The 15155-nt window shown below is 34.5% G+C and overlaps 1 protein-coding gene across 6 annotated transcripts in view; it reads left to right on the top strand.

Moving 5' to 3' along the window:
• LOC118179667 (glutamate-gated chloride channel-like) overlaps positions 1-11658 on the top strand; it is a 683063-nt gene extending 671405 nt beyond the window's left edge. For 5 of the 6 annotated variants that reach the window (XM_085825798.1, XM_085825832.1, XM_085825816.1 and 2 more), the window contains one exon: positions 7208-11658. In XM_085825798.1, coding sequence (XP_085681924.1) covers positions 7208-7537 — 330 coding nt within the window. In that variant the 3' untranslated portion in view covers positions 7538-11658. The remainder of the gene's footprint in view (positions 1-7207) is intronic. The other variant, XM_085825825.1, reaches the window with a different exon arrangement.
• The last annotated feature ends 3497 nt before the right edge of the window (positions 11659-15155 follow it).

Raw genomic sequence — 15155 nt, 5'->3', positions numbered from 1 at the left:
AAGATAGTTACGCCTTTAAGCATTTGCCTGGATTCAAATAAATATATAGTTTTCCTTGAAATGTGTGATTTGCTTTTTTTTTTTTTTTTTTTTTTTTTTTTTTTTTTTTTTTTTTTTAAGTTTGCAAAAATTTAGTTTACAGATTTATGGACATCCAGTATATCCGCGAAACGGAAGCTGGATACTGAGGGCAGAAGCTGTTTCCCGCCTTATATAGTTTTCACCCGGCCGCCAAGATATTTCCAGTGCTTTCTGCTTCTCGAAATTATTGGAAGGCATAGGAGGGCTAAATTACGGTTACAGCTAATGTAATGATCAATTATCTTTTTTAATCGCAAAAATCGTTGCCAGTTTGCTTGGCGATATCTCGCCAAATTAGCAAGATATCTATTTACTCAATGTTAATTGGACTTGCCCTCTGTTCTTACTTTCCCGGCAGAGCACCATTCCTCTCAGCTTTTCACGTTATATTATACAGAAAAAGTACAATTTCACATATCCGTATATCTGCACTAAAATATCTGTATATGTATAAAATTCGTAACATTATAAATTCTTATCTGTTATTAGATGTGAATTGCTGATCTACATATGGGAAGTTAACTTATTTTAAATATAAATGTAGCAGTGAATGTATTGCCTCGGTGTTAAATTAGTTTCTTTCATTCATGGTAAAAATACAATGAAGTAGTCATAATTTATTACCGTTTCCTAAAGCAAGCGTGTTAGTATTGCTTATTATATGCTAAATATCATTTTGAAGATCATTAATAAGAGACGTAAAAGGCTTAGAGACATTACAAATAAACAGGGTTTTAATACAGGACGATAAAGCAGGCGATAACACCAGTACTTTACCATGGAGTCAACAGATGGTACCTTTCGACTACTTTTTGTGAGTTGAACATTTCTTCAAAGTTCACTACTTTATAAATTGGAAATCTGTTCAAACATCGGTGCTTGAACAGATTTGTGAGAACTTGCATTTATGACGATGCTGTGCTTATGCTGCGTACATATCGAAAGATAGTTTGTAAGAAATCTTGTAAAATGAATTGTTTTGTTTATTTGATTACGGTAAAGCATGCGAGGTCTATTTCCCTAAGGGAAGGGATACCTTCGTGAAGAATTTTCTAAAGAAAACTGGGTCGTATTCACATTTATGCTTGGAAAAAAACCACGAAAAAGACCAGCCAGCCCGTTCGTGTGGAATCTAACAATAGGTCAACTAAGGTCCAGCGCTCAGCGACTTTACGCTCGACCGCTGGTGGGCCTTGTAAAATGAAAGCTAATAACTTGATGCATTTTAGGGTCGTCCAGATGGTATAGTGGTTAGGGAAGCTGATGGCGATAGCGAAGGGCCCGGGTTCGAATTCCGTTTGTAATATTCGTCGCTTCGTAGTAGGCAACGGTGGCCATCTGTTAGGTGCCTCCGTAATAAAATGGTCACCACATCTGTCATTAGGAGTGGCCATTGTCGAATAGGCAGGTGCCCGCCACTAGATAAAAAAAAAACTTCATGCATTTTATGCGAACAAACGAGACTCGAGGCAAAAAGACAAAAGTCATGCAACTGCTGACATAACGGAATTTGTCTTCAGATGGAAAGATTATTCATCAGGGATGATATAAATCTTAAGTTTGCCACCATATTAATTATTTAAATGATATTTCTTCTGTGTTCTTTCTTTTTTATGAGGAAAGCTGTATATTTTGGAATTATACGTGATGCATGTGTCCCAGATCCTGGTATCTGTTGATGAAATGCTTCTGTAGTAAAGGTAGACAGGAAATGTATGATGGCTTGATATAATCCAAGTTATTTGTGAAGTAGGTATAAGTCTAGAGGTATAACTATTTGGAAGCATGTTGAATGTTGTCTTTCCTTTTTGTATTACATGCCATTCCTGTTGCCATGCTATCGTTGCTATTTGTTGCAGTCTGGTAGACAGGTTATTGAGTTCTTCGTAATGGTATGTATAATAGGTCGCTGTTTGTTGCCGTCGTGTCTTGTGCAGCTTCTTTTACAAGTTTAATTGCTGGTTCATATCCATTACTTCCAATAATTACATTATGAAATAAAATTCTTCCTTTTCTGCGGATCATTGGGATGCCAATCGTCTCGCTAACCTCTGTGTCGTAATCAACAGCTGTAGATTTCCATGTAGGGATGTAGTAAATTAACGGTTCTCACAGGATCAGATCATTTTTAAACAGTTGCGAAATGGCAAAATAACTAAATAATCAATAAATAACATTTAGAATGGATATTTAGAATGGATATTATTAAAAGAACTGACACTTATGGGAAAGTGATGCACATGCAATGGAAAATAATACTATTCCACAAGTGACGTTATTTTCAAACTCCTGATACGAAAAGATAACCATAATTTATTCATTAAACCTCTGAATTACATCCTTGTCAGTTGAGCTCTTTTTGCAGAATAAAAGGACATTAGCAACTAAAATGCGTTAAATTCTCAGACTTCGCCTTTTTTTCAGCGGTATACTTCTTTTTTTCTTACGGAGCTTTTATAAATTTTAAATTTTATATACTTCAGCTAAAGGTATAAAGTGACTAAAACTTTAATAGTGTGGAAATCTATCTAGTTTGATTCCTAACTTAACATGTTAAACCCATTTTGCTTGGTCTGGGACCGGTTCTTGGGGCCCACGGGAAATTAAGCAAAATGAACTTAAAATGGTTTGGCTACTTAGGTTTATTTATTTGCGTAATCGTACATTGCTCAGACGAATTATCGTTGTCACAGACTTACTAATAAACAAACCGAACTTCAATAAGACAGCGATAAAATCCAAACCTATATTTATTTTCTGCTTCTTTTCCTCTTTTGAAGTATTTTAGAGTCATTAAAGGTTTCCCCCCTCCCCCCCCCCTACGCTGGAAACATGAAACATGTGCAATGCGCTCGCCACGACTCCAACCTGGACCTTTCGAATACGCGCTCAGTGTGCGACCGTTACACTATGAAGGTATGCTAGAAGGACGGAGAAAACACGTTATATACGCCGCCTTTTAAAGGGCGACTGGAGATTAGGGGACACAATCGCCAAATCCTGGTGATGACGAATTATTGTCCATCACCACTTTATACTTCGGGCGCCGGTGTAAAGAAATTAGGTTATTTTGAAGCGGAAGATGTGAAAAATGTGCAGTGTCCTCTCCGGGACTTGAACCTAGACTTCTCGAATACGCGTCGAGTGTGCTACCGTTACACCACGAAGACATGCAGAAAGGAGGAAGAAAATACCATATAGTATAATTTAAAATTACAAAATTATCCATCATTATTTGCAAGGCTTCAAATTATTACAAGCATTTAAGGAATTAGAACACAATCAAAATTATTCTCATTAATTCTCGGCTTCACTATAATTGCATAATGATATCCTGTAATGAAATAAATCAAATCAGCTTCCAATTCTAAATCGGACAATTCGTTATAGTTAACGCGCAGAATACGGAATTAATATGACTTTGCTAATTCACTTTCACTATACACTGATTGCATTTGCTATTCAGACTCAATCTTTCCTCCTTCTAGTGAAGGGTGAAGGAAAAACTGAAATAACAGAAAACAGTTAATGTGAAATACCTAGTTAGGAAAATAAATCTTACAAACTGTAAATAGAACATCTGCATCCAGAAAGAAGTTTAAACTTTATCAAAAGGCATTTAACAATCTTTAGCGAATATCAAGAGGCATTTAACAATTTAATTAATTTAATAGTTGAAACACACTATGTACACTCTGCCAAAAAAAGGGGGGAAAGTTCTGTGTCACCCATTCGACTGGGCCGAATTTGTGTTTAATAAATTCAGAAATCTTTCTTGGAGCACTTTTCTTAGTTCGCGACAAGAATAAACCTATTTTCCTTTTCCTTTCATTGCGCACGAGCAGAAAAAAAAGTGCATTGTTCGTTCATTGTTTCAAATAATTTTAACAAAGTGCATAAATCAGATTTAGCGATATTATCGCTTATAACAAATATGCCAAATTTCAAAACGCACCAATATATAAACTCACGTATATATTGAAACATTTTAAATAAGAGACACTAATTTTTTGCAGGTATGCCTAGAAATACATTTACTTTAAGGTGGAGGTAAAATTTTTATAGGCTATAATTCCAAAATGCTTTCGAAAAATATTGTTGGAGAACCCCTTCACGAATCTTCTGTAATAAGTACAGAGTCCCAGGAAGTTCCGTAATTGATGAATATCCACAGGACGTTCCCAGTCCTGAACTACCGACACCTTTTCTGGACCTATGCGGACACCTTCGGCAGAGATGACGTGCCCGAGATAGGTAATTTCACTGGGGAACAACTTGCATTTCGAAGGACTCAGTTTAAGGTTGGCATCTCTCAATTTCTGGATAACCTTCCTGATATTTTCTAGATGTTCCTCGAAAGTACGGCTCACTGTAATGATGTCGTCTAGGTAGACCAGACAGGATTCGTAAGATAAACCACGAAGCACTGTCTCCATCAGGCGTTCAAATGTCGCAGGGGCGTTACAGAGCATTTAAGGAATTAGGCAAAACTTTAAACTGCCAGAGTCCTTGACCGGTAGTGAACGCAGTTTTCTCTCTATCGTCGGGATGAATTTCCACTTGCCAGTATCTACTCTTGAGGTCCAGAGTGGAAAACCACTTATGTCCTGATAAGGTGTCTAGAGTATCGTCAATCCTGGGAAGAGGGTAACTTTCTTTCTTAGTGGCATTATTTAGTCTCCGGTAGTCGACACAAAATCTTGTCGAGCCATCTTTTTTCCGGACGAGAACTATAGGAGATGCCCATGGACTTGTGAATGGTTCGATGATATCTAGTTTCTGTGTAAAGTTTGTATGTAGTGTAAATGTTTGCTTCTTTAGTTATATTATCTATATGTTTTAAAACGTTTCGATTGTATCGAATTTGGCTTGGTCCCGGACCCATTTTGACCAAGGGTTGTACAGCCCGGGACGTGCAGTCCTTGGGAGGGGGCAGTGCCATTTTATGGCAACCCTAAAACTGCTTTGCGGGGAAGCCATCTCACCGCGCCTTGACATTTCGTAACACTGCCCCCTCTCAAGGACTGCATGTCCCGGGCAGTACAATCCTTGGTCAGAAGCCAAATTCGATACAATCGAAACTTTTTAAAACATACATATAACATAACTAAAAAAACATGCAGATAACATTTACACTACATGCAAACTTTGCACAGAAACTAGGTAAGAAAACACATCCACAAGTCCATGGGCATCTCCAATTTTATCGCCAAATGGGCGATTTCTCGCCACATATGACAACCCTGCCTTCTTTTGCCATTTTATGGCAACCCTAAAACTGCTTTTCGGGGAAGCCATCTCACCGCGCCTTGACATTTCGTAACAATATATAAAAATTTCTAAAAAATAGATTTTTAAAACCAGGAAATCAGAAAATATCCGTGAATTTTATTTAGATTGAAGCTAGATTTCGAGTTTTGGAAGAAGGAATCAATTAAGTTTAATAAAAAAAGCTATTGTAGAGACATTAGGTTATTTGGAAGCGGGAGAGATGAAAAATGATCAATGTCTTTGCCGGTACTAGAACCACGAACCTCTCGAATACTCGTTTAACGTACTGACTACTACACCACGAAGACATGCTAAAAAGGTGAGCAAAATGCCTTATACTATTATTAAATATATACTAAATTCAATTAACCATGAGGAACTAAAATTTTGAGAGCTAACAATTTAAAAACTACTTGTATAATTTTTACAAATCTTTGCACTTTCGCATAATTTCATTCGTAGAATCAAAATAAAGGGAAAAAATAGGCATAACATTTCAAAAAAGCTCGATTTTATGTCGGAGTAACAAAGTTAGAACAGCGCTATCTAAAAATCTAATATACAGGGTGTTTATAAAGTCCCGGACCTATTTTCATGTTTAATAACTCATAAAATAATAAAGATAGATTAAAATTAATAACATAAATGGTTAGATAGACTCAAAAGTTTCATGACCCTTATCAATGAACTTCCACGTGTGCCCCCTTCATCGCACGGAGAATATCATGTCGATATTCAATTTCACGCCAGGTACCGGCAAGCATGTCTGCATCCGCAGAGGCTATTGCGGTTGTAATTCTGGCATAAATTCTGGAATAAAATATCACATACAAAAGTACTAGAACAAACACATCAAAAGTAAACATAACATTGCAATAGTTGCCAAAAACAAAAGATAGAATAATGCAATTAATAAGCAGACGATATTTAAAAAAGTACAGATATTTAGACTGGAAAATGAAATTATCTGAAATTAACCACACGCGCAGACGATATTTTCAAAAGTAAAGATATTCAAACCTAAAAAGGAAAATATATAAGTTATTCCATCAATAAATGCCATAAATTTGTTTATGTCTTCATTATTTTGTGAGTTATTAAACATCAAAATGTGTCCGGGACTTTATAAACACCCTGTATATCGTAAGTTGCGCTTTCGAGACATGAAAAACTCAGGTTAAATTTCGTCAAACCGCCCAGTAAAATGGAAGATATAGAACTGTTCCTTTTTCTTTTCCAAGGTGTACATCCTCCAGCTTCCGTAATAAAATATGCTTACACTTTAGGCTACTAACATACTCTTTTCAAATTCAGCAAATTTACTAATTAATTGCAAATATTCATCAATGAAGATGGTGGCGTAATCTAAATTACTGAAAAATTCTTTATATTTTACAGCAGCAGCTTTTAGCCGTTCTAAATATTAAAAAAAAAGTATTTAATAAGCTGATATAATCCATGGTGGTACATAATGTTACAACGACCCTTTCAAGTTCTAAAAAAACGCGGACGTCATAAGAGTGGTCGCGATAACAAAAAGGGGATTGAATATATTCTCACCAGTGAGAATAGTTTTGAACTGTCAATTTAATCGAAGACTAGCTATAATGAGTGATCGTTATAACAAACATCAGTTTTATCATCAGATATTCCTAATACATTCGTTAAGATTTTGGATTTATTCTTATTATTTTTCAAAGCAATTTGCATGCGTAAAACAGAAATGTGAAAGGTCCTTAAAATTTTTCAGTGTTGTAGCTTTCTTAAAGGAATATTTATCTTTTCTTTCTTTAAGTTTTATGACCTAATATGCTGATAGTGGATAAGTTTCCTATAATTTGCTTTTTTTTTTCAGCAGCCTAACGTCTTAAAAGACAACAATAGCAACGACCCTGGCATCACAAGGGATCACGTGTCCTCATCGAGAGAACCTGGGCAAGGAATGCCCATTGAAGATCGTCGGGCAGCTGCTCTCTCTCTCTTTGGTTGGCTAAAGAGGCCACAGCCAATTATACCGCCTAATTACAACAGACAAAGACTGTCAAAGAATATAGACAAAGTTTCGAAGATTCTCTTCCCATTATCATTTGGATTGTTCGTGGCGGCCTATTTCCTAACATACGCTGTCATCAAACCGACTCACAAAGAAAATTGGGAGCTGTTGAGCAACGGGTATACGAACTAAATTCGATACTGACAGAGTGAGGCCTTCAAAAGAAATGAAATCAGGGATAGGATAACTATTGCCAATCTTCAATATAAAAAGCCGTGGAGAAGACTACTTGATGTGCCATCGTCTGCGATTTGCTAATAAAAGCAAAACTTTGAAAAAAAAAGTGCATCTTTTTTATCAGCCATCCCCAAGGCAAAGTCAATGATTTCGTACTTCAGGTTTTCGGAAGATTTTCACTAAATTTTTGGAAATGTGATTGCACAATAGATTGACCAAGAGAGAAAAGAATTTGTTTGCTATGGACTTTAAAATCAGTAAAGCAAAGAGAATATAGATTCTTTTTTCATTTCACCATTTTCATGCGTTCCTCCAATTTCATTTTCTCTCCGAAATCTTCTTTTATTTGTTTATGAAATTTTAACTATGTTTCAAAAATTGAAGTTTAGTTTATTCTCAACTAAAAATGGCTTTACAAATTGTTTATTATGTAATTTAAATTTAAATCCGGTAACCTTTTCAAAAATATCTAAATGGAAAGTTTTCTTTGAAAAATTATTGCTAAACTTTCAAAGATTCTAACATTATTAAATGTTTTAACTAATATTATATTTTTACTTCATTAAATATCTCACCAATATCTCCCATTAAGCGATTTCACAAAACTGCAATTCGAATGTTAATTTAATTGCATGCTGTTTCTGAATGTCTCAAGTTGGAAAACGCTTAATCGTTACAAGCTTGTATTCTAAAGATAAAATATACCAAAAAAATGGCACTGTCCAGTGTTATTAGTTTCTTGTCATCACGCCGCTTCAAGAAATGAATAGAAGGAAATAACTATTAAAGAAAGCTAAAAAGAAAATAGTTTTTCCCCATCCTCGAGTATGTAAAATTGTAATAAAATATGCAGAAAGTGATTTCGAAGTGCATTATTTAAAAAATGAAGAGCAAAATTTCTAGTAAATTTAAAGAGATTACACTTTTGAACATCAAGGAATTATAAATCTTCTAGATTTCAAACAGTAGTAGACATTTTTTTCCGATTTCTACTCATTGGTATCATTAGAATCTAAGAACATCTCCAAAGCTGTAGTTTTCATTATAATGTGTCTTATTTAACAAAAGCCAAATTTCTTGCCGTGAAACTTAACATTCTGGAATATAAAATTTCAGCATTTATAAGTGAACTAAATACTATACTTTTCCATGCATTACTCAAGAAATTTAACAGCCGAAAAAGAGCTCTATTATTATTTAAACGGTAAAACAAATTTAATATTTCTACTTCTACTACAGATATCCTGCCAAATCTTTAAACTATTTACATGCTGCCTACGAGTATCCTGAAGAATTTAATAGGTAATAATTTTTAGGAAAGAATAAATCCAAAGAATAACATTTTGTAGACTATTAATTCATTTTATATCGTTTATTTAAGTAATTTCTTGTAATATTTTTCTAAGGCCACCGAGCTGGGATATATAATTTAATAATATATTTTAAATTATTTATTTTGCTATGGTTACAAAAACTGTACATAAAAAAAGCATAAATTAAGGTACTTATAAACGGAAAATATTACACAACTTTAAGTAATCACTTATGGATTATTGAAACAACTCATTAAAAAATTTGCTTTCTATAACAAAACAGAAGCAGAGCTTAAATGTAGCTGGAGTTCGGCACCGGCAATGGTTAATTTTTTTGTCAAATCCATAATTCAAACAGGAAGCCCAGAAAAGGTGAGCTTTGTTATTTTTATTTATCATTTCATTATTTTCCGTTAATTTAATTTATTATTTTCTGTCTCTTCATAATTTATTTAATTATTTTTTATTTCTTTGTAATTTATTTAAATTTTTATCATTCATTTATTTACTTTTATTGACCTTTCCTGAAGCTTTCCAGAAGGTTCTGCCTTTCAAATTTCAGAAATTAAGCCCTGAATAAAACAATAGCATGATTACTTAGAATTGTAGTGTGATGCAATTTTCAGAGGGGAGGAAACTAGAATCATTCTTTTTTGGTCTCTGCAAAGCTTTCTAACATTTCAGCAAACTTTCGTCCTTTGTAACATAACGCGACCAAGTATAAAGCAGTTTATAGTTAATTAGAGAAAGAATTATGCATATCATTGCTTCTTCTAACGTCATGAAATAGATTCGGTCTAATCTAGATAATATACGATTTATAAGGCATTCAGAAGTATCTGCGTGTCTTAAAATGAAGCCTCATTCCTTACATGTTTTTTACTAATCACCGAGAATAAAACTTTGTTATAGGATACAATTTGCGTTTTTAATTGAGATTCAAATTTTAATCTTATTTAAACGTCCGAGTTTATATGCGTTAAAATTCTCTTTCATTCTGAAAATTCCATTGCTAAACACAGTACTAGGAAGAGAATGAAGTTATTCTTAAATTTTTAGTTGATGCTTACGGAATATTTTAAATTACGAGTATTAAATGAAATCAACATCCGCAACTCAACGCCATCTATCGGTAATTTTGAAAAGCTGTCTTTGAAGCTATGTAATTCATGTAAAACGACGAAGGATATTTAAAATGTAATTAATATTAAAGCTTAAATTATTGTTATACTTGCTGAAGGCAAGTAACTTACTTATTTGCGGTTTAATATATTATTCGAACGAAATTAAAACGCAAAAATATGAAAGGGAATTTAAGTGTAAAAACAGTCTGTGGACTGTGTCATCAGTCATTGTAGGTGAGTCAACGAATAGCTTCAATAAATTAATTATGATATTCTCAGTTTACCTTTCAAACCGATGAAGTCTTTGGTGTCTTTTTACGGACTGTTTGAAAAAATTTTAAATCAGTTTGAAAATTTTAAAATGGGTATAGTCCTTCTGATTTTTGTCCATTTTTTTATATTATTATACTTATTCTTATTATTTTTTACTTTAATTTTTACTGTAGCTGGAAATCTTGATTTTTAACTTATTTAACGTTTTAAAGTAATTACTTGAAATTGAAGCTATATTGGCAAGACGTAATTTGATCACATTGTTTGATAAGTCGTGAAGAAATATTATTAAGATAAGAAGAATATTTATGCGAAGATGCTGTATAACAATGTTACGTTTTAAATAGCTTCTAAGAAATGTATTCGATCAGTTAGATGCTTATGAATAGCCGTAAATGTCAATCGTTTCCTGTTTGATCACTTGTTTAAATTTATGCACTATAAGTTGTTTTTGATTTTAAAATCTCCGTAATTATTTTTAAATTGTGATATATGTACATTTATTTTGTGTGATAATATTACCTTCTTTGCATTTATAACCAAACAAATTTGTACCGAAATGTATCCACAGTAATAATCGTTTAATTATATATCAATAAAAGAAGTATGCTTCCAAATTTTTATATAATATATGCAAATTAAAACTTTTATTCTAAAAGTAATTTCTCTTGATAAAGAATATAATTTCAAGCATATAATAACCAAATAATTAATGTGAATAAAATCGAAATATGTTTAAAATTTTTGTGGATTTATTGGTTTTTCGCAAATTTTCGCCCATTTAAGTGGCTTATGTATAAAATAAAATGCTTCGCCTTATGTAACTTTAACACTGTAAAGGAAAAGCAATCTAATATAAAAAACAATTACGAAGTAAATTTTTAAATTTCATTACAGTTATAATGTGTTTCAAAAATTTGACCACTTTCCTATAATCCGCACTCTACAAAGGCATCTGTGCTTTTAACTTAATATCAGCCTCACATGTGCATTTAAAGATATCTCATTTCTAGTTAATGTAGTTTACTGCATCCATTCCATACCTGTGTGAAAATTTTCTATCATATTTGTATATACATATATATATCATATTTTTCCTCACGATGTGTAATCGTACAGCAATGGTTCTTTGTTCAGAATAATAGCATCTATATATAAATATATATTACATACATATAAAGAAAAATATGCATGCTAAACGAAGCGTGTATATATATTGAGCAATTAGCGTGAAAAAGAAGTATTTTGCCTATCTCAGTGAAGAGTATCTATAAGTTTTGAATTTTTCCTGAAGAACATTGTAATCACGCATATTTAAATATAATTATTGTACCTGCTTCCAGAATTAAAATCTCTTATTCATCTATGTCGTTGTTGATGTTATTTGTGATTATATATATATATATATATATATATATTTCAATTCCCACTTCTCTAATACTTGCAATTTTAATATACTTTCACTTTTTATAACATTTCATAGTTAGGTCTCCTTTAATATAATATTCTAAATTCCGCTCTTGAATGGTAGGAAAATATAATTAAAGAATGCTTCATGAAAGGATTAAAGTTACGAGCAATTTTCCTGCTGTGTTAATATCATAAATATTTATTTTATAGATATTTAACCTAAAAAGATTTGTAAGTCTATATTGTTCTTAAAAATCCTAATTTAACTAGATACGCATTAAATTAAAGCTGCTCCGCATGGAAAATATCGCACAAAAAAGGGAAAATATTGAGTGTTTTACTTCGTTATTCCAAAATTCTTTATTTTAAACACCTTTTACAGAAAGCATCTGTAAAATCATATTGTTCTTAAAATATTAATTTGAATAGAAATACACCACACTGACAGTTAGTGCACATGTAAAATATCAAAAAAATAATGAGGTATATTTCTCATTCAATCAATTCAGTTTTTACTTCGCAGTGAGGCACAAATACATAAAGACTCAAACTATCTTCATTAAAAATTGTAAAATACAGAAAACCCAAAAACACCAAATATAGTTTAAAATGGTTAAAAAAATACAATTTTACAATTGAAATTAGAGTTTTTGCACAAAAATAAGCAACTCAGCTAGCGGGCAGGAAGACAAAATATTCGGTATACAAAGTTGAAAGTTAGCATTTAGCCCCACTGGGCAGGTGACAGGTGACGGAGGACAGGGACGCCTGAAGTTTAACAGAGGTTAACAGGCATATGTCCCGCGTCCTCCCCTGGAGTTTATTTATTAATTAAAAGTGTGGATACATGGCCATACAGGGGCAACTGTTGAACATCTGGCATTTGAAGTACATTTGAATTAACTTGCTGATACAGGCACGGTTTAAAAAAAAAAAAAAAGAAAAGAAAAAAGAAAAAAGGGGAAAAACACTTAATAGGTTATAACAAAAGAAGAAAATTAAACACCTAAACATATAACATAAAACACGTAATAAATACGAGCACATAACACTTAGGATCACATGACATAAATCACTTAAAAACACATAGGGCATACATAGGGCACAGTATCATTAAATATGTTTACAATTACGGTACAGATAAGCATGGATTATAAAACAAAGGAACATAGGGAATGGTACTTATATTACAGGTTCATTTCATGACAATAATGCTTAGAAGATTGATGATGTTAACTGAAATAAACAAGGTTTAATAAAAACACATATAATGTGCATACTAAGAGTGTGCATTGTGAATTGTACATATGGCCTAGTACAAGTACGCAACTTATGTAGAAGCATAAGGCATGGTACATAGGGCATGATACAAGGACAAAATATTGTTATATGGTACAATTAAATATTACTCTTGTATGTTACAGTTAAATGAAATTTGCACATGTTGGAGTATGGAAGACACATGCTGAAGTGATACAATACAGAGTGCATGTTGTAGATTGAGCAGTGGATGGAGTGCAATTACATTACAATTATTATTGTACAGTTACATTACATTACGGGTGGTACATTCCATTACAGGTAGTACAGTTGGTGCAGTTTCATTACATTACAGTTGGTACAGTTGCCTTACAATTAGATTATAAGTATAGTTACAATTGCAGTTACTATTACAATACGTAGCATTGCTCCCTATGCATTCAGAGATTAGATGGTAGAGCACTAGAGTGCATGCATATGTCAGTGCAAGTAATGCATATAAGCCCTATTACTCTGGTTGACAGAGGTCCTGGCCATATACTGCAATGGTGGTTATTACTTTGCAGATTTTATTTATGGCCGCTCTGTTTTTGGCTAGGAACTTGTGAAATGCTGAGATATTGGCTGGTATTGGGAAATGGAACTGTACTGTGAGTGGACACTGGAAGATATAATGGTCCGATGACCCCTCACCCCCACAAACACAGCGATCCGTGGTTGAGATGGTGCGGCGGTAGAAGTAATCCGGGAAGGGACCATGACCAGTAATGAAGTTGGTAAGGGGAGCAATTGCTATAACGCGCTCCGTGGTTACTTTTGGCAAGAAGCTATGCGCTCTCCTTCCCGTGTCGCCCTGATCCCATTCTCTTTGCCACCACCTGGATAGCGGCATTTCGCAGTTGACTTTTGAGGAAAGATAGTGGTGCTGATACTGATATCGGTCTGGCATTTTGGTTCGAAGCAGCCTCCTTAGCGAGTTCATCCGCTGTCTCATTACCCATGTTACATGCATGGGCTTTAATCCATACTAGGTCAAAATGTGCGTGCCGATTATCTTTTAGGATATGCTGCAATCGTATGATCAGCGGGGACGCGTGACTATGTTTGTCAAGAGCAAGCAGTGTCGGCATACTGTCTGTATAAAACTGCACATGTGTGATGTTGTTGAGCGCCACGTATTCAATGGCAGCTGTTATGGCAACTACTTCTGCTTGAAAAAAGGCTATTATTTGGATTGAGGTGCTCTTTCCAATGATGTGCAGCATGGCCTTGCCTGTAGTATATAAAGGCACTACCTACACCCTCAGCAGTTTTCAAGCCATCTGTGTAGAACGTGTGCATACTAGCGTTTCCTTCTGGTTGACGTCATGGCAGTTTGAGGATAGTGTGAATGCCAAGGTCCCTTGTGTGCTGGGTGGGTGTGGAGAGGAGTACATGGATGTTCGTAATTTGCAGGACTATGTAAGGTGCCTGAAAAGGTTGCGTCTTTCTGTAGATGTATTATTTTAGTATATGTGGCCTCTAGCTCCGCTTAAATATGAAGTGGCACGATGCCTGCCAAGGTGAGTGCTGCATAAGTTGCAGTGGTGCGGTAGGCTCTGCATAAACCTAGGGCGAATGGGCGCTGTAGTGATAGAAGTTGCTTAACCTTGCGTGCGGTCATGGGTTGTGCCCATATAGTTGCCGCATAGAGTGCCACCTTCTCAGCTACAGTCTTGTAAAATACCTTTTGAATGTGGGGATTCCGTCCTCAGTTCCGGCCTTGGAATTGTCGTGATCTCCTGGCAATTGCAGATGTTTTAATCTTTTGTGCCTGGATATGCGGAAGCCAAGTCAGACCTGTGTCCCATATTACCCCAAGGTATCTTAAAGTTTTTACGACCTTAATATTCCGGCCTTGTAGTTTGATACATGGGCTACGTGTTGGATTTGTACCCTTTCTTGGAAAGATGATAGCAGTGGACTTTGTGGTGGATATTTGGAGTTTTTTCTCTTCGCAGAGGTTAGCAAAGATAGTGCATGACTCACTGCCATGAGCTTCAAGCTCAGCGCGTGTGCGGCCTCTGACCAGTAATGCCGCGTCGTCAGCGTATGCAACTATCACAGTATGTTGTGGCCACCTTGCCTCCTCGACTTTATTAAAGGTGAGGTTCCATAGCAAAGGCCCTAAATAGGACCCCTGTGGACATCCTC

The sequence above is a fragment of the Stegodyphus dumicola genome, chromosome 1 (genome assembly GCF_044657685.1).
Source record: "Stegodyphus dumicola isolate Sdum_Otavi_A_Nest chromosome 1, ASM4465768v1".
NCBI classification, from domain to species: Eukaryota; Metazoa; Arthropoda; class Arachnida; order Araneae; family Eresidae; genus Stegodyphus; species Stegodyphus dumicola.
Note: the sequence above shows the minus strand (reverse complement) of the source record. Positions and strands in the feature narration are given on the sequence as shown.